General features: G+C 31.9%; 2 protein-coding genes across 3 annotated transcripts in view; one reads left to right on the top strand and one right to left on the bottom strand.

Annotated features, from left to right (window-relative positions):
• LOC149130476 (uncharacterized) overlaps positions 1–19,802 on the top strand; it is a 154,526-nt gene that overhangs the window by 2,620 nt on the left and 132,104 nt on the right. The window lies entirely within an intron of this gene.
• The window catches only part of LOC106870251 (adhesion G protein-coupled receptor G6), a 146,373-nt gene continuing 132,008 nt past the window's right edge, over positions 5,438–19,802 (bottom strand). For both annotated transcript variants that reach the window (XM_089344345.1, XM_089344343.1), the window contains exons 21-25: positions 14,995–15,118; positions 13,226–13,370; positions 10,684–10,756; positions 7,989–8,380; positions 5,438–5,811 (exon numbers count right to left, since the gene is read on the bottom strand). In XM_089344345.1, the coding sequence (XP_089200471.1) occupies positions 5,759–5,811; positions 7,989–8,380; positions 10,684–10,756; positions 13,226–13,370; positions 14,995–15,118 (787 nt within the window). In that variant the 3' untranslated portion in view covers positions 5,438–5,758. The remainder of the gene's footprint in view (positions 5,812–7,988; positions 8,381–10,683; positions 10,757–13,225; positions 13,371–14,994; positions 15,119–19,802) is intronic.

Below are 19,802 nucleotides of genomic sequence, written 5' to 3'. Positions count from 1 at the left end.
CTTCTTCCCGAAGAACTTGCAGAAGAATGGATATTTTCCATGGAATTTCCTACAAATATGCTTCAGATGGTGTAGATTCCGATTATATGGGGATTTATTGGAAAAACATTTTTCTTTCATATAAAAGGCAAATCATGTGTATTTTTTTTTCATTTGTTTCAGTCATTTGACTGTGGCCATGCTGGGGCATTGCCTTGTAGTATTTTTTTTTTTTTTAGTTGAGCAGATCAACTCGAGGACTTTTTTTTAACCCCTAGTACTTACACCACCAGTATCTTTTACATGGACGTAAACACACCAATACCAGTTGCCAAGCAGTGGTGAGGGGACAAACACAGACACACATATACATACATATATATACATATATATATATATATATATATATATATATATATATATATATATATATATATATATATATGTATATATGTATATATGTATACATATATATATACAGGTCGTTGCCAGTGCCGCTGGACTGGCTCCCGTGCAGGTGGCACGTAAAAGCTCCCACTACACTCTCTGAGTGGTTGGCGTTAGGAAGGGCATCCAGCTGTAGAAACTCTGCCAAATCAGATTGGAGCCCGGTGTAGCCATCTGGTTTGCCAGCCCTCAGTCAAATCGTCCAACCCATGCTAGCATGGAAGGTGGACGTTAAATGATGATGATTTTCCCACCCAGGGACAAACAGTTTTCACAATGAATTCTGATTTAATTAGAATCTAAACCATCTGAAGCATATTTGTAGAAACTTTCATTAAAATATATTTAATTTTGTGAAAGTTGTGAGGGACCAAATTTGGCATAAATACAGATGAATACCCCCATCGACTTTGTTTCCTCATAACTTCCAGAAAAATGGATATTTTTTAATGAAATTTTCAACAAATAATCTCTTAGATCCTGTAGATTGAGTGTTTGTAAGGATTTGTTCGAAAAACATTTTCTGAAGGACTCGGGAAAGGAGTTTCGGAAAATTCACACGACCCGTCATCCCACCACCCATAAATTTCAGGAAAACGGATATTTTTGAATGAAATTTTATAGAAATAACTTTCACAGGGTGTAGATTACGATTACAAAGAAATTTGTTGGCAAAATATTTTGTGAAGTGGCGAGGAAAAAGTGTGTGATTTAAGGGCGATTGGGCTGTTGTTTCTAGCATATTGCAAGACCACCCTCCTTGTCTTCTTGTTTCTGAGTCTTTGCTCGTCATCAGTCTGGAGTAGCATGACCTGCTAGTCGAAGATGCTTGTCAAGCTCTTGTAAACATATAATAATTCTAGTGAAGTACATTCACTGATTTCAAAATTCAGACTCATGACGAGCAAAGACTCAGAAACATGTCTCTGGGTGCAGGCTTAGCTGGGTGGAGGTGCTTGTCTCCCTCTTGTAAACATAAGGACACAGGAAATGTTTCAAGGTCGACAGGAAGCGGTGCAGCTTCCTAGGTCTAAACAACAGTAGTATTATTCCCTTCATGGGACTGTCACATTAAGTTGACAGCATACAACCACTTCAAGAAAAGGGTAAGGGAAAACCATCGTAGTATCTCTGCTTTCAGTCATTGGGAAAATATTTTCCGGGTTTCATTTAAACCAATGTTTCTCAATCATTCTTTACTTATGAGCCCTTTTGGTTCCTATTTTACTTGGATGGACCTGTCTAGCCATTCAGTGTTTAAAAAATCATATTACATTTTTATAATTAATACTATTAGGAATTGTGTTTAAAAAATTGAAATATTTTGTGTCTTTATTTACATTAGACGGATATTTGTCCTCATCTTGTTCATTGTTAACACAACGTTTCGGCTGATATACCCTCCATCAGGTGTCTTGGGGAAACTTCGAACCTGGGTTCTCATTCGTAAGGTATTTTTCGATGTTGTTGTTGTTGTTATTATTATTATTATTATTATTATTATTAAGGTCACTGCTTGAGATCGAACTCGGAATCTTGGGGTTAGTAGCCCGCGCTCTTAACCACTACACCATATGCCCGTGTCTTGCTGAAATATAACCAATTTATCGCTCATAAATTTTAACAAAATCTTATATGGGCCCCGAAGGGTCATATATGGACCCCAGTTGGGAAGCCCTGATCTAAAACAGACTTCTCTATTATATGCTTATCTCTGTTTGTGGAAAATCGATTGAATTGACCCCAGTACTTATTTTTTTAAAAAACCTGTGACTTATTCTACTGGTTTCTTTTACTGAACCGCTAAGTCACGGTGATGTAAAGACATCAACACCAGTAGTGTAGGGACAAATACAAGCACAAACAAACAAACAAACAAACACACATATTCAACGGGATTCTTTCAGTTACCGTGTAACAAATCCACTCACAAGGATTTGATCAGCCCCAGGCTTCAGTGGAAGACACTTGCCCAAGATGCCGCGCAGTAAGATCAAACCTAGAACCATATGGTTGGGAAGGAAACTTCTAACCGCACAGCCACGCTTGCGACTATTACTACAAGAGACATAAAATATATTTGAAACATCTTTTCTTTTTTTTTTGTAGGTCATTCTTTTGTGAATGAAGATGTCAATTGATATAGGTTTCTAATGGCTAGATCATTGGTTGATTGGATTCCCTTGGGTAATGCTAAGGCATTTGTCTCCTTGTCCTTTGAAAGCCTGTATCTTGTCAAGTGAGACAGCTTTTCTGACAGTCTCTCCAAATTGGCTCCAAATTTTTCTAGTTGACTGCGAGTTGAGAAACCATGCGGAGGCATGAATGATTTGACCCTTGTAAAACAGAGTCTTTCGTACTGTGCTGATAGCATAGTTCAAATGTCAGATTAGTTTTGATTTGTGTGGAATTTGTATAGAACTGCTGCATCAATCCGTCTCGTATTGTTATTTGTTGATGGTGAATCATTCTGCAGCAACATCTCCATCCAATGCAATGGGAAATTTTGAAAACATATTGGCAAAATTTGGAGGAATCATTTCAAATACATGCATTAGGATGTCATAAATTTCTAACAGAAACATTATCCTGTCCTTTTCATTTTCTGTTAAAAGGCTATAACAGCAACATCACCCGATGATACTTTTCTTCTCATTATGTGTGTGTGTGTGCGCGCGTGTATACATATGGATACATATGGATATATATATATATATATATATATATATATATATATATATATATATATATATATATATACATATATATATATATATATATACATATATATATATATATATATACATATATATATATATATATACATATATATATATATATACATATATATATATATATATATATATACATATATATATATATATATACATATATATATATATATATACATACATATATATATATATATACATACATATATATATATATATATACATACATATATATATATACATACATATATATATATATACATACATATATATATATATACATATATATATATATATATATATATAGATATATATATATATATATATATATATATATATACATATATACACAAACACACACACATATATAAAATATATACATACAATATAAGATATGTACTTACTCATATATATATATATATATATATATATATATATATATATATATATATATTCCGTGCTAATATCCAGGAAGATATCATGCCTGTAGTCACGCTGTCACACTCAAACTCATTGTACACATTAAGAAGATGAAAATGTTAATATGTACTACTTATCACCCACCAGATGCCCCAAATCATGGGTACTCATTCTAAGAGACCCTCAAAAAGACGGGAGAAGTGTTAACCAACGTTAATGACAGTTTTCACACACTTCTTTCAAGAGATTTCATTCTCCCTAATATCGAATGGCTCGAAGAACGCCTTCTCTCATGTATATCATTGCATGAATAGAAGCAAGCAGAGTCTCTGTACGACCTTATAAACATGCCTTCATGGAGTAAATTGTGCTCCATCCCACAAGGGGTGAAAATGCCCTGGATCTCTGCTTCTAGTGTATTCACAAATAATTACATTCCTTGAAGAGAATGCCTTGCCAACTAACACGGTTTTCAACCAGGCAAAAGTTGCCTGACACAATTTTTGCAACACTACGACTGGTAATTAAAGGAGCTGCTCAACAGCTCAAATGTGGACCTGATATATCTCGACTTTGAAAAAGCCTTTGATAAAGTCGACCATAGTATGATATGTCATAAACTGCGTAATCTTAGCATAGTAGGAAAACTTGGAGAAGGGCTACATTACTTTCTAAAGGATAGAGGTCAAACAGTGGTGGCCAACGGGGTCATCTCAAAGTCGACCTCGGCGGCATTTGAACTCAGAACGTAACGCAGACGAAATACTGCTAAGCTTTTCGCCCTGTGTGGTAACGATTTTGCCAGCTCGCCGCCCTACATGCAATAAAATATTACAGATCCGATGGGAAACGGAAGTCTGAGTAAATAATACTTCGAATTTTCCTTGGAATAACTTGTTTTTATTAGTTATTAAAACAAAAAAAGCAATGTCAGGCGTTTTTAAATGAAAGGCTTCATAAGTAATGGTATTAACTAAATAAGATGTTTACATGTAGTTGTATTTACTAATGAAACCAACAGAATTTCCAATAGTTTTGATAGTTTATATAATTATATTATTTCTTTTAGTTACAACATGATTCCTTCATGATTCGATGGTTCTAGTAAATGTTAATTTACCTTAATGTTCTAATTCATATAAATCCAAAGTAGGTGATATACTTTGTGGATTATCATCATTAATTCTCAGTAATGTTTTTATGTCAATTCTCTAGGTATGGATTGAACACGTGTGTCACACATCTAATCTCACTTGCAAGTTGCAGAATTCTGAGTTCTAATCTCGTCCATCTTTGTGAATATTCTAAATAAAACTGATTTGCTCTAAAATTATTCTCCAACCATTTTATATGTGAAACACCAAACCAACATTTGTGCGGATACAACTACAAGCTATAGAATTTGCTCACTTGACAAGTTAATGATAAGATTTTCTATATTTCTCTAAAGTGATTTCCACTAACTTTTTACTTTGAAGCTAAATAATTTCTTGACCTTATTTGATACTAAATGTTAGAATGCTTCATTATAGACATTCAGGTTCGCATGCTTGTTTGTGGAACGTTTATGGAAGTTAGAGGTTCAAAGACCGAAGTACATACACTTTTCTGAATGTGATGAAGCTGTTTCTGAAATGTTCATTACTAGATTAATTATGTCAACGACAGTTGAAACACTTATCAATAGTAATTAAGTAAATGATTATAAACCCAATTATATGTGTTGTAAGTTTTCACATTTTAGTGGAATGTTTAGTAACTGATGAAATCAGTGTCTCAGTTCATGCTCTATTTAAACTTAGATTGCATCATTACAGCATTTTAACTCATAAAATAGATTATATTAAAAACAAAATAAAAACAGATTTGATCTTTTATTGACAAAAATTCAAGGATTAAAGAATATAATTGGTAGTTAGAAGAAAATATATAGAGATTTCAAATCAAACAAAATGTTCGGGTTTTCTGTGTCAGAGTCAAATAATAATGCACAGAAATTTGCTTAAATGATGTTATTGCAGTTTATACAGTCTTTCAGTTGCATATTGCTCTATTGATTGTAAAAAAATAAAGTTACTTTATAGGGAAATATGTTTCATGCAATATAAGAAGAAAATTTAGTTTAAGACGAGAAATATTATCAAAGATGATCGTTGAAGACATTTTTCTTTCATTTTCATTCATTTGGTCAATTCTTTTGATTTAACTTCTCTTTCATTACCAGAGCTTGAAACTGTAAACATAACGAGAAAACGATATAAAATATTTGTTTTTTAAACTCAATAACCCCTGACCCTTTTATTTTCTATGTAGCTTCGTAATCTACTATTTTCCCACACATGAAAACATGGTTCTACAGAAGACGCATGGCTAAACAAAATTTATATTGAAAACGGGCAATATTGGTTCAGGGATATTTTCCAGAACAACTGAGCAAATTTATATAAAAATGATGGACTATTATATGCTTTTTAAGGTGCACATGGCTGTATCAATATTTTACAAGGATCTATCAGTCCATCTCTCTCTCTCTCTCTCTCTCTCTCTCTCTCTCTCTCTCTCTTTCTTTCTTTCTCTCTCTCTCTTTCTCTCTCTCTCTCTCTCTCTCTTTCTTTCTCTCTCTCTCTCTCTCTTTCTTTCTCTCTCTCTCTCTCTCTCTCTCTCTCTTTCTCTTTCTCTCTCTCTCTCTCTCTCTCTCTCAGTATACACACACACACACACGCGCGCATATATATATCTTCATCATCTAACATCCACTTTTCCATGCTTGCATGGGTTGGACGTAATTTGTTGAGGCAGATTGTCTACACCTGGATACACTTCATGTTCCTGTCACCGATCATCACTTGTTTGCAAGAAAGACATGTCTTGGAAGATTCGAAAGTAAAGACACTTCTTGCATAACCATGACACACGTTTACAACTCACACGCGATGTCATAAGGAGAGAGTAACACACGCAGAAAACGCACGTACACACACACACATACACACAGATATGCTGAGATCCCCGTATTGTTGTCTTGATGACGCTTTTATCCATAGATCGCTCTTGAAGTTCTACTGTTATGCATATTGTTTGTCTTAAGACAGTTATATCCAAACAAATTTCTTTTACTGTTTTCAGCTGCTTTAAGTTACGGTTTCCCAGACACTTGATTATTCATATTGTAGATGGCATACTTTTGATTTCTATTCATATTGTAGATGGCATACTTTTGATTTCATATGCGGCTTTTAGCTATCTTTTGTAGAACTGATGGAACTTATGCTGTCAATTGAGAAATATTTAGTAAATACTACTGATGAATAGATCTCCACATTTAATGGTGCATTGAGCTTGAAGGGCGATTTGAATCATATGATATACTGACTGATTTTGTATATAGTATCCCTATATCTCAGTCTGAATATATAAACGAACAAAACCTATGCTATAATGAATAATTCATATGTATAAATATGTATAAATATAAATTGTCCACGTTAGTGGTCGACGTTATTTTTTAAAATGTACCTTAATCCCCTGAGATCGCGGATAATATTTCTGAATCTCTTTGATTCTTTAGATGTGCTGGCCTCCTGATAATTAATCGATATTAATTAATATATGACTAATCACCAGATTTTATAATTGTATATATATATATATATATATATATATATATATATATATATATATATATATATATATATATATATATTATAAATGTCACAGCTGTTTTGGGGGCTCAGCGATCCATAATAATGTTAGTAGATTTGAATTTCTCTGCATTAAGATCTGAAATGTAAGATCTTCTTTACTCTGATGAAGGAAGCTCGTCTCATCCTATGTTAAATGCATCCATACGGCCACATTTTGTGATGGACTAAATCTACCAACATTATTATAGAACGTTGAGCCCCCAGAAACAGTCTTTGGGCTTATAATACCTTTCTTCCACCCCTCTGTCATCTGTACTTTGTGTAAGTTGGACCTATATATATATATATATATATATATATATATATATATATATAGAAATTGCTCATTCATCATCTGAAAGTTCCCACCTTTTGTTTTCTCTCGGTTTGCATTTATACTTATTTACATATTCTGCGTTTAATATATTTAATATATTTTGTGTCTAATTTGCTTATCCTAATAATTGCTTCTATGTACTTATGTATGTACGTTTGCATGTCTGTAAGCACACACGCACGCACACACACACGCACACACACTATATATATGTATATATATATGTGTGTGAGGGTGGGGAGAGAAAAGATGGTGGAGATAGTATTTATGAAAACATCTCCTCTAAGAGTAGTGATTTTGGTGGAAGTGGCGTTTGGGATTATCCCAATCATGACAATATCGGTACTGGTTTTGGTGGTGGCAGGAATAAGAATACCAAATTGCACTTACTTATTTTTTCCTCAGTAGACTTCCTCGGATTAACTTTCTTTCGTTTCGAAACACGTAAGCTGACGACGTCTCTGGTATCTTCCTTGTAAATACAGTAGAATATGAAGATAAACATTCCTTGAAGCGTGTTGAAGATGACAAAAAGAAATTTGAACGCTTCAGCTGCTGCATCAAAAGCGAAGAATGCGAAGATCCAGGGGAGTCCTAGAAGAAAAAATAACCCAACGACGCCGAAAACACGTACTTTTCTTGTTTTGTGTGCAAATGTCTTGTTATTTTGCATTGAGATAAGTTGCTGAATGGCGATAGAAAATATGGTAAGGTTGAAGATAAGCATGATCACCACTGGAGACAGGAAAGCAGCATAGAATGGTATCTTGGATAACCAACAGCTGCAAAGAAACAGAAAGTTGAAAAAGGAAGTCTGTCAAACATTCAGTCAATAAGTTGAAGAGTCTCAGCGGGATTAAGGTGAAGTAATTTTAGATCAAAAGGAAACAAGAAGACATTCTCTGATACTTGCTGCGAATTTTGTACATTGTTAGCTAAGATATTCTTACTGTGATTTTCAATATTCAGACATTCGTAAACAGGTCTCCAGCCTTACACAAACACACACGCGCACACACACACATACATATATGCATATGAGGCAGAGCGAGAGAGAGAGAGAGAGAGAGAGAGAGAGAGAGAGAGAGAAAGAGAAAGAGAGAAGAGGAAGAATTACATTTATACATGTAATGGGAATGTTCTAGTTTAATAATTTTTATCAACAATTTTTCAATTTCCGTATGAGTTCCTTGTATTTTGTTTGGCGCAGTAAAGTTCTAAAATCTATGAATAAACGTTTTTAGACCTTTGCAGTCTCAACTTCAAGGTGAAGTAAAGTTAATATATATTGTTGCTTCTTTGCATGTGGGTAGGGTAAATTTTAATCGTCAGGTTTGTATATATACCATCAGGTGTTATCTTAATAAATAACATTTGTGTGATTATTTTTGCATTATGCTGTATTATCATTATCTGTCTGTTTTTGTGGCATTTCCCGCATAACATTGCCACTGACTTACCAGGCATTTAAACGAAGAACAATTGCAAAGTTCCACATCACGCTACACAAAATAAAGCATTAGTAAGGAGTTAATTTGTTATATAGACTTCAAAAAGATTAATGACCAAGGCACTACCCATAGAATAGATCAGATACTATACTCTAAGGAACAAAAAATTAACAACCAATACATGTCGTTTATGTTTAAGGAATGGTTAGAATTCAAATTTCAGTAGTGATGTCTTCTCAATCACATTGGGCCTGCCCAATCACATTGGGCCTGCCCAATCACATTGGGCTTGCCCAATCACAATTATACAAGCCCAATCACATTGAGAATATATAGAGGCAGAAACATGCCAACTGCTTGAACTAGAATTTGAGACAGTGAAGATCTACAACTGTCGGTGAATTATTTAGCTACTTTAATGTTACAGATAAACTGCAAATATCATCATCATCATTTAATGACCGTCTTCCATGCTGGCACGGATTGGACGGTTTGACAAGAGCTGGTCAGGTAGAAGTCTACACCAGATTACTGTGTCTCTTTTGGCATGGTTTTTATGGCTGGATGCCTTTCCTAAAACCAACCAACCTGTTGAGTGGACTGAGTGCTTTTTACATGGCGCCAGCAGAGGCGAGGTCAGTTTTGGCATGGTTTTTACAGCTGGATGCCCTTCCAAATGCCAACTGCTTTACAGTGTGGACTGGATGGTTTTTTACGTGGCACCAGCACCGTCATGGTCACCAAGTAACTTGCAAGACAAGACTAGCAAGTAAAATAAGACAAATTCCTCTTCATATGAAAATATAACAAAATACCTTGGTAAAAAAGATATTACAGCAGGGACGTGTTTTGAATGCAACACACATTCACACATATAATAATGATAGTGGTGGTAGTAGTAGTAGTAGTAGTAGTAGTAGTAGTAGTAGTAGTAGTAGTAGTAGTAGTAGTAGTAGTAGTGCTTAATTGTTGTTGCATGAAAAGTCTTGAGAAACAAAAAAAAATTTAGGACCTAAATTCAAAATGAAGAGAATTTAGAATTTTCTTAAAATTGCTGTTTTTATTCAATTTCTAACGGGAACGTTAAGAATAGCTACAAAGAGTTTGAATCATTGGTTGGAAATGCTGGATATCGATATGTTCGACTAAGACCCTTCAAGGCGGTGCTCCAGCCTCGCCGCAGTCAAATGACTGAAACAAGTAAAAGAATAAATGAATGAAAGAATATTCCATCAGTTGGTATTAAGTTAGATATCCTTTGGAAAACAGTGCTAAATCTATATCACAATGAAGGCTGCGCTTCCCATTAGCGCACACAACTTCATTAGTTGTGTGTGCTAACACAAACCCTAATCCGACAATTTAAACTGAAGGTCAGAAATATTAACACCTAAATAAATTTCTGAAATTGGTGAACGCCCACCCCATCATCATCACCGGGTTAGATACGCATTACTTTCTCAGAAAACAAATCATAAACAACGTTAATGAAGTAGGATCGCTACCAGCAATGAAAGTCGTGGATTTAGCTTGATTGTATCTTATCCATAGTTCTATAATATTCAGAATATAAATAAATCTTGCAAAATATTAGACCAGAGAAGATGAAACGATTAAAGCACAGAAATACTTACCCTGTTCCAATTCTGATGTAATTGTTTGTGGAGTTAATTGCCAGAGTAATTATGACAATGACAGCTGGCAGACCTGGCAACGATATTTACATGAATGAATATAAATAAGTGGTTATTGAAATTTGAATCGATGCGTTTGATTATGTTTTAACTACGTTTTTGTTCAGAAAAATATCTAATTCAAAAGAAATCAATATCTTATTCATATCATATAGGGGTCACTTTTTATCATTTCCCCCTGTGACTTCTTGAAAACATGTAACACTAATATATAACTTCAATTCTATCGACAATATGTTTCAATGAGAAACAACAAGACATACTGGAAGTTCTGGACAACAGTATGAAGACTAATTCACATGAACGACAACAAAATTTGTCCTCACTAACTTCTTTACATATAACTTAGTGTGTCAGGTGAAAGTGCAAAATGCTTAAGTCTTATGTTTCGTATTAGATTCGGTCATAAAAATGAAAGTAATTTTAGGCTGTTTTATTGGCTAACCGTCGAGATTTATAGTTTGCATTTATCATATATAATAAGTATTATATTTCATCCACTTTTCTCTCCGCACGTTTACATCTCATTTCACATCTACTTTCACATCTCACGAATTTACTAGTCTATTCAATATTTACCACATTACTTAATAAGAATCAAACTGGTCATCTGCCTTTATTCCTGACTAAACTATTATGTTGATCAAGTAAAATTAATATCTTATTCCATTAATTACTATTTCATTTATTTAGCTAATTTACAACTTCCATGTTCCGAGTTGATTATGTTAAGATAAGTATTCTTCTTGTGGCATTCTTTAAAATATATGTTGAATTTCATCCATTCATGATAGAGGTTTGTAGTGGATATTGCAGGCATGGTGTGGACTCGATCCTCGAAGCCATATTTCAATTAACAGTTCAACAGCACTTTTCTCGCAGTAAAACAATAGTTTTTCTGTGAGTGATAGTAGTTACATTTGCCGGATGCCTCCGCTAAGCAAAATAATGTCTTCGCCACTTGACCCTTCTAACCTCTTCTATTTCACAAATAACTAGAATAGAGATCACAGACCTCCAACGAAAAACTATTGTTTTACCGTGAGAAAAGTGCTGTTGAACTGTTAATTGAAATATGGCTATCGAGGATCGAATCCACGCCATTACTGCAAGATCCACAGCAGGTGTAAATATTGCCATGAGGGAGATCTTATATGATCAATTGATCTGCTAGTAACAACAGCCAAATGATATGTAGGATAATGTAACTAAAAAGAAACTATGTCTTTAAAGAGAAGATGGTCACGTTAAGAATGTCTTTGTTTACAAATCTGCAGAGCTGATCTGAAGTCAAACAACGACAATATATCTTACTATCCTTCCATCTAAATACATTTAAGTTAACTACTTTCAGTCATATCTAAATTCTTATTTAGTCAAATCTAGATGAGGAAGCTACATATAATTCACATCCAATTGAAGAAGTAAGAAGACCAAGTGACTGACATAGGCGATTATTTGTCGAAGGTTCCAAATCAGTGTTATCTCTTCACTTCACTTAACCTTTAGGAAACATTAGCTAAGAATATTTATCGTCAGATGTCAAACCACCAGACTTCTCAGACCATGTTGCTATTGGTTCCTCAGGATTTTTCTTCAATATATCATTCCTTGTTTAACTCATGATATATATATATATTCATCCAGCATCACCAGAACGTTTACGTACATCATACAGTAATACTACAATATCTAAATTATCAGGGATTTAATCCTTTCCTACAGGAATCAAGTCTCTATACTTTCAACATGCTAGAAACAACTGCTATCACATTCTACAACACTAAAATCCCTTTCTACAATACTAAAAATCGAAGAACACATTGGGCAATATAATACTTGGTTATAGATCGAACGTTTTCAGTTATGAGTCTGCTCGATCAGTGCTGATCTAGAACTGAATAATTACTGTAGTGGAGTCATGTTTTCCTTCAGAACTTAATGCTCCTGGGTTTGTAAAACTGGAGTTTTCTGTGAGACAGATCTGTAATCGAGATAGTAGTTGTTTTCAAGCAACGAGATTTTTAATTTCTAGCTTCAAAAATATTTTTAAATATTATAAGAATGATAATGATATAAAGGATTCAGGACAGAGAACAATGTCCTAGATGTTTTATAGCAATGTCTGACTATAATATAGACAAAACGGAGTATAATGAACTTCAATACATACATAATAGCATCCACTTAAATAATGCCAAAAGACATGATTTATATTGTTTAGTTAAGTATCCAGAATTCCCATCGAGGTAAACTTTGCTTTTTAACATTTTTGGTTCAATGAAACGAATAAGAATGATATTCAGGGTTCCAGTAATTCAAGTGTACCTTTTACCATCAAGTGACACTGTGTGTGTGTGTGTGTGTGTGTGTGTGTGTGTGTGTGTGTGTGATTGTTTGCATGTGTGAGCGAGAGAAAGAGGGACAGGGGAGAGAGACAGATTATGTGTATGTGACAGGAAGACAAAATCGTTATACATACCCCAAGCCAAAATTGAACTCCTCACCATAAAAGATTTCTGATATGTTCTCAATGTAAGAAACAGAGCCAGACACACATGAAGCGCCTCTACAGTCATCCACATGAGAGATGTCAAAAGGAAGTAGTGTAACAGAGCGGCCATTGTCTGCAATAACAACAACAACAAAAACAATAATGATTGCTAACTTTGATACATGGCCTCAATTATATATTGTTTTGCAGGGTTGGGGCATTGTTAACGATATCGATGCCAGTACTTGATTGGTAGTTTAGATTATTGAGCTCAGGAGGATGAAAATCAAAATGACCCTACAGAAATTTCAACACAAAATTTGATACAGAAAGAAAACTCAATACAGAAAGAAACTGGGTTTTGGAGCTTTTGGCTATCCATCACCTTACCATAAAGCAATAATAATAATAATAATAATAATAATAATAATGATAATAAATATAATAATATGCCCTGGTGCAAAACCAGACAGTGGCTCTCATGGCTTCTGATTTTAACTGACTGGAAGGGTTGTCATGTATATTGTTTTGTCATGGGCTACACCAAATATTCTGCTCAATACCACAGATTTGCTTGTCAGTTGTTTGATCTTAACCATTTGAGAATGTCTCTTGGTGGATGATGGTATGTGCTTCTCTGATCACGAGCAGAAGTAGTGGGGGAGCATCATTGTCATGTGCTGAGAAGAAATTCTTTGGAGGTTGAATAATTCAGCTCTAGAAACATAAATGCTTTGTTCAACATCCTTAAACAACCCTTATTCAGGGACCTTTTGAGCGGGAAAAGCAACTCGATCTGAAGAAAATTCAAACTGGGCCCCACCTGCAAGGTCATGCGCTATTTATTTTGATATGAGATAACCATGTCACGTACACATGGTTGTGATGCATGTGTCTGGTATATCCTTATTAGACGGGTAGCCATGATGGGTATACTGGGCTTCGTATATTCTACCCCAGTGTCACTCTGGTGGCATTCACTGCTCTCTCAATCAATAATAATAATAACAATAATGCCACAGATTTGCTTGTCAGTTGCTTGATCTTAACTACTTGAGCATGTCCCTTCGAGGCTGACGATATGTGCATCTCTGATCACGAGCAGAAGTAGTTGGGGAGCATCATAGTCATGTGTTGAGAGGAATTCTATGGGGTTTAGATAATTCACCTCTGGAAACAATGGTGTCTTGCTCATCATCCTTAAACAAATCTTATTTAGGGACCATTTGAGTGGGATGGGCAACTCGACCTGAAGAAAATTCAAACTGGGCCCCACCTGCAAGGTCATGCACAGTTTATCTTGATATGGGATCACTATGTCGCACACATATGGTTGTAATGCATGTGCCTGATGTACCCTTATCAGATGGGTAAAGGACATTGGAGATTTACATAAAACACATGTAAACAATAGAAACAATAACAACAATAAAATTATAACAATAAAATTCTTCACTTGGGAGGAATTCCTCTCAGGGGCAACTAAGGAATCCCACAGATCCTGAGCTACCCTGCTTACCAGGTGCATCATGTTAAGTATTCTTATCTCCGTTGTAACTTTCAGTCTGGATGCGCATGCTCAGAGTAGGAAGAACAATCTAAACATTAAATATAATATTTAGAGTTGTTGGAAGAATCTGGAAGGAGATGACGCATGGACTGCCACTGGGCGAAATCTATCTGAAGTAACAAACTGTTGTTCATAATGTTCAAAATTAAAACAAAATATGTACGAGTTTGAATATGTTTTCACTTACCTTACAAACAATTATTATTTTCATAGTAAATGCTCGCATACTTATCAGAAAGATAAGATTAGTGACAGCTAAAGAACAGCACAAGTTTACTAAAACCTTTGAAGCTATCAATTTCCATAGATTTCTGAAATAATGAAAAAAGAAGTTATAATATTTCACTTATTGAAGCATAACTCTCTGAAAATATCCCTCAATGCATAAATAATAACTACAATGTATAAAATATACGTTATTGATACATTAACAATAGTGCTATGCCATAAAATAGAATATATCAATACATTTGAGTCAGTTGTAAACACCTTGTTATATGTAATATCATCATAGACGGAAAAATAGGAGGAGTTTCAATTTGTTGCTGGGATTTCACCAGAGACTTTATCTCTCCGTAGATACTTTGCAATTACTAAGAGTGTTGGGAAATCTGCATGACCAAATAGCTAAGAGAACGTATTTGTGGAAGAGACATATACATATACACATGCATAAATGCATGCATGTGTACATATGTACAGGCACACACACACACACACACACACACACACACACACACACATACATACATACATACATACATACATACATATATATATATATACATATACATATATATATATACATATATATATATATATATATATATATATACATATATATATATATACATATATATACATATATTACCATAAGATTAATGAAAATATTAAATACATTCATGCTTTCATTCATGTTTTCGTATTCTATTCTCTAGTTTAACATAGTATTTTCGCACGACCTCTTGCTTAAAACGCTATAGCTATTAGATAACGTCTTAGTTTCAGTTTGAATTACGGAAAAGTATGGATAATTACTGTTTTTTCTTTGCTAAAGATTTTCTACTATTTGAAAATATGTATTCTTGTTTTTTATATTATTCATTTGGTTCTTTAAAGATTATTTTTAATAGATAACTTATTTAACACTAAATTATTTAGAAGTTATAGTTTCATTTCAACATAATATTAGAACTTCGATTTGAATAGTGTTGATATATTTTCGATTGTTTTTGATTAATAATATTTTATTAATAATTAGTCTTTATTGTTTATAATATCATTAAAGGTTTTTTAATTAAAACTTTGTATATATATATAAAGTTTAATCTTTTATTCTTAATAATTTTTTTCTTTCCTAATTTTTTCATTCATAATTTTTTCATTCATAATTTTTTCATTCATATTTTTATTTTTACGTTTGTAGAAATAAATATTCTTGTACTTTCTATTATTCAATTGATTTTTTAATGATAATTAAATAAACGTTTTTAGTTTTAAATAGTATAGCTTTAACGATTACACCGGTTAAATATGTACTAATTTTATCTTCATTATTATTTTAAACTTAAACTTCGTTCAAATTGTATTTAAAACAATGATATTTTAAAACAATGATAATTTATGTAAGCTGGTTTTTGTATATAATATACATGTTAACATATATTATAATGGATGAAGGGATGATTATTGAATGCTTATTATTTTGATATTTTGATATCTTTAATAATTTTTCTATCTTTATAAAATAAGTATTTCATATAATTTCATTTGGTACTTATTGTTGGTTGAGATATATATATTTATTTATTTATTTTAATTATTGTTCTACTTTCGGCCTGAAGATTAGCTATATTTGAATAGAATTTATTTTTGATAATTTCAATTGATTTTAATTGATTTTAATTGATTTAAATTTTCTTTCTATTTGAAAATTAGTTATGAAACACGTGTAGTCATTTTATTATCTTTATCTTATATTTACTTTGTTTTATATTATACTCATTTATTGTGCTTTTAATTGTTAATTTTTCTATATGTGATAGTGGATTTTCATCGATGAGTTCTTGAAACTTGGTTATTTTCCCTAAAACTATATATATATATTATATATATATACATATATATATATATATATATATATATATATATATATATATATATATATATATATATATATATATATATATATGCATATATATATATATATATATATATATATATATATATACACACATATATATATATATATATATATATATATACATATATATATATATATATATATATACATATATATATACAAATATATACATATATATATATATATATATATATATATATATATATATATATATACATATATATATATACATATATATATATACATATATATATATACATATATATATATATATATATATATATATATATATATACATATATATATATATATATATATATATATATATATATACATATATATATATATATATATATATATATATATATATATATATATATATATATATATATATATATGGGAGAATATACAAAAAATAACAACAGACGAGGACAGGTGGTGTAAATAACAAAAGTATATATTAGTATGACGCTCGGGAATACGGAAAGTCTTTGACGTTTCGAGCTACGCTCTTCAACAGAAAGAATACGGAGACAAGGAGAAAAACACGGAGAAAAAAAATTGGGAGAAAAAAAATTGAAGTGTTCAGTCAACGGTCAATCATAATAATAATAATATATATATATATATATATATATATATATATATATATATATATATATATTTCAAGGTTTTTAACTTTTAAATTTGCATATTCAAAAGAGACAGAGACTTCAAACTCGATATATCCAAGATCGATTTATTCACCACTCTATGTCAACATTTCTGTGCCAAACTTATCCAGTGACTGGTCCATTGGATTTTGACATTTGGCACTTCTTCAGGAATGGTTACCATCGGAACAAAACACGAAAAAACACATACATAACGATCATATTAAATTATTAAATTATTAAATTATTAAAATCCCGTTACAGTTCATCTTTCTGTTATTATAGGGGAGATAACTCCTTAATTTTCTATTTTTATTACTCTCCTGTGAATTTCCACTAGATTAATTTATTTGTTTATTTCGTTGTACTATACTATATTACCCGTTCCTTTACCCGTATACATATACATACATACACATACATACACACATATACATATATATATATATATATATATATATATATATATATATATATATATATATACATATATACATATATATATATATACATACACATATACATACAAATACAACACACATACATATACATATATATATATATATATATATACATGTACATATACATACATATACATATATATACACATACACTCACACACCCATACATATACATACTTACACACATATATATATATGCATATCTTTATCTCCGTTCACACATACATATATACACACACACACTTATATGCACTCATCCATATATGCATAATTGCATATACACAAACATACATGAGACATCATGTTGTACTTCCTCACATCTTAAGATCATTTATACCAACGAAACGTACTTCTTATGATATGCGTACATTTCAGAGCATTATTCTTTACTTTATTGATCAATTTATCCTTAGAGAAGAGTATGTGGTATAGTTCTACCGTACAGAGCGAACAATACTTTCTTCCTCTCTCATATGGCATTGATCTAGCTATTATAGACCATTCTAATGAATACTGTTTATTACTTTCCTTAAGATCCCAGATATATTTGCTAAGACTAGTGCTAGCCATTTTCTTCCTATCTCTAAAGCACGAGAAATGGTTAGAAATTCTACGGCATACCTGTCCTGAAGTGCACCCCAAGTATGTCATGGTACCTGTTTGAGTCTTTACTTTGCATTGATATATTATATTTTTGACTTTCGCATTAGGTCCTTCAAATTTTATTCTCTTAGGGTAAAGTGTATGTATGTATATGTATACGGGTAAAGGAACGGGTAATATAGTATAGTACAACGAAATAAACAAATAAATTAATCTAGTGGAAATTCACAGGAGAGCAATAAAAATAGAAAATTAAGGAGTTATCTCCCCTATAATAACAGAAAGATGAACTGTAACGGGATTTTAATAATTTAATAATTTAATAATTTAATATGATCGTTATGTATGTGTTTTTTCGTGTTTTGTTCCGATGGTAACCATTCCTGAAGAAGTGCCAAATGTCAAAATCCAATGGACCAGTCACTGGATAAGTTTGGCACAGAAATGTTGACATAGAGTGGTGAATAAATCGATCTTGGATATATCTCTGTCTCTTTTGAATATGCAAATTTAAAAGTTAAAAACCTTGAAATATAAATATAAACTGTGAGAACGACCCTTAAGGAATCTAGTTAATGATCCCCTAAGGTAAGTTCTTATGCTATATTGGTAACGGTTGCTACATCCTCTGGAAAGTTATATATATATATATATATATATATATATATATATATATATATATATAAAACATAGAAGTCGAACCTGAAGTGCTAGACAAGTATAATAGAGACAATAGAAAAGGTTCAAATCCGGCAGACTACGATTAACATATACATATACGGGTTTAATTAGGATAAAATAAGAAATGTCCAATCTGAAACATATATTGATATATTAGAAATATAAAAATATAGAAATATAAAAATAAACGAGTACAAAAAATATACAAGGACATATAGATATATAGATATGTAAACATAATAATAATAATAATAATAATAATAATAATAATAATAATAATAATAATAATAATAATAATAATAATATTAATAGAATATAGATAAAAATGATAATAGAATACAGAAAAGAGACGTTTTTAAAAATTCAAAATATAATATAGAGAAAGTAATAGGCATTAAAAAGAGTTTTTGGGTAACATGTAAGAGGAAAATCCCTCCAACGATCGTTTCAGGCC

This window comes from Octopus bimaculoides, chromosome 28 (genome assembly GCF_046866305.1).
Source record: "Octopus bimaculoides isolate indiv1 chromosome 28, ASM4686630v1, whole genome shotgun sequence".
Classification (NCBI taxonomy): Eukaryota; Metazoa; Mollusca; class Cephalopoda; order Octopoda; family Octopodidae; genus Octopus; species Octopus bimaculoides.
Note: the sequence above shows the minus strand (reverse complement) of the source record. Positions and strands in the feature narration are given on the sequence as shown.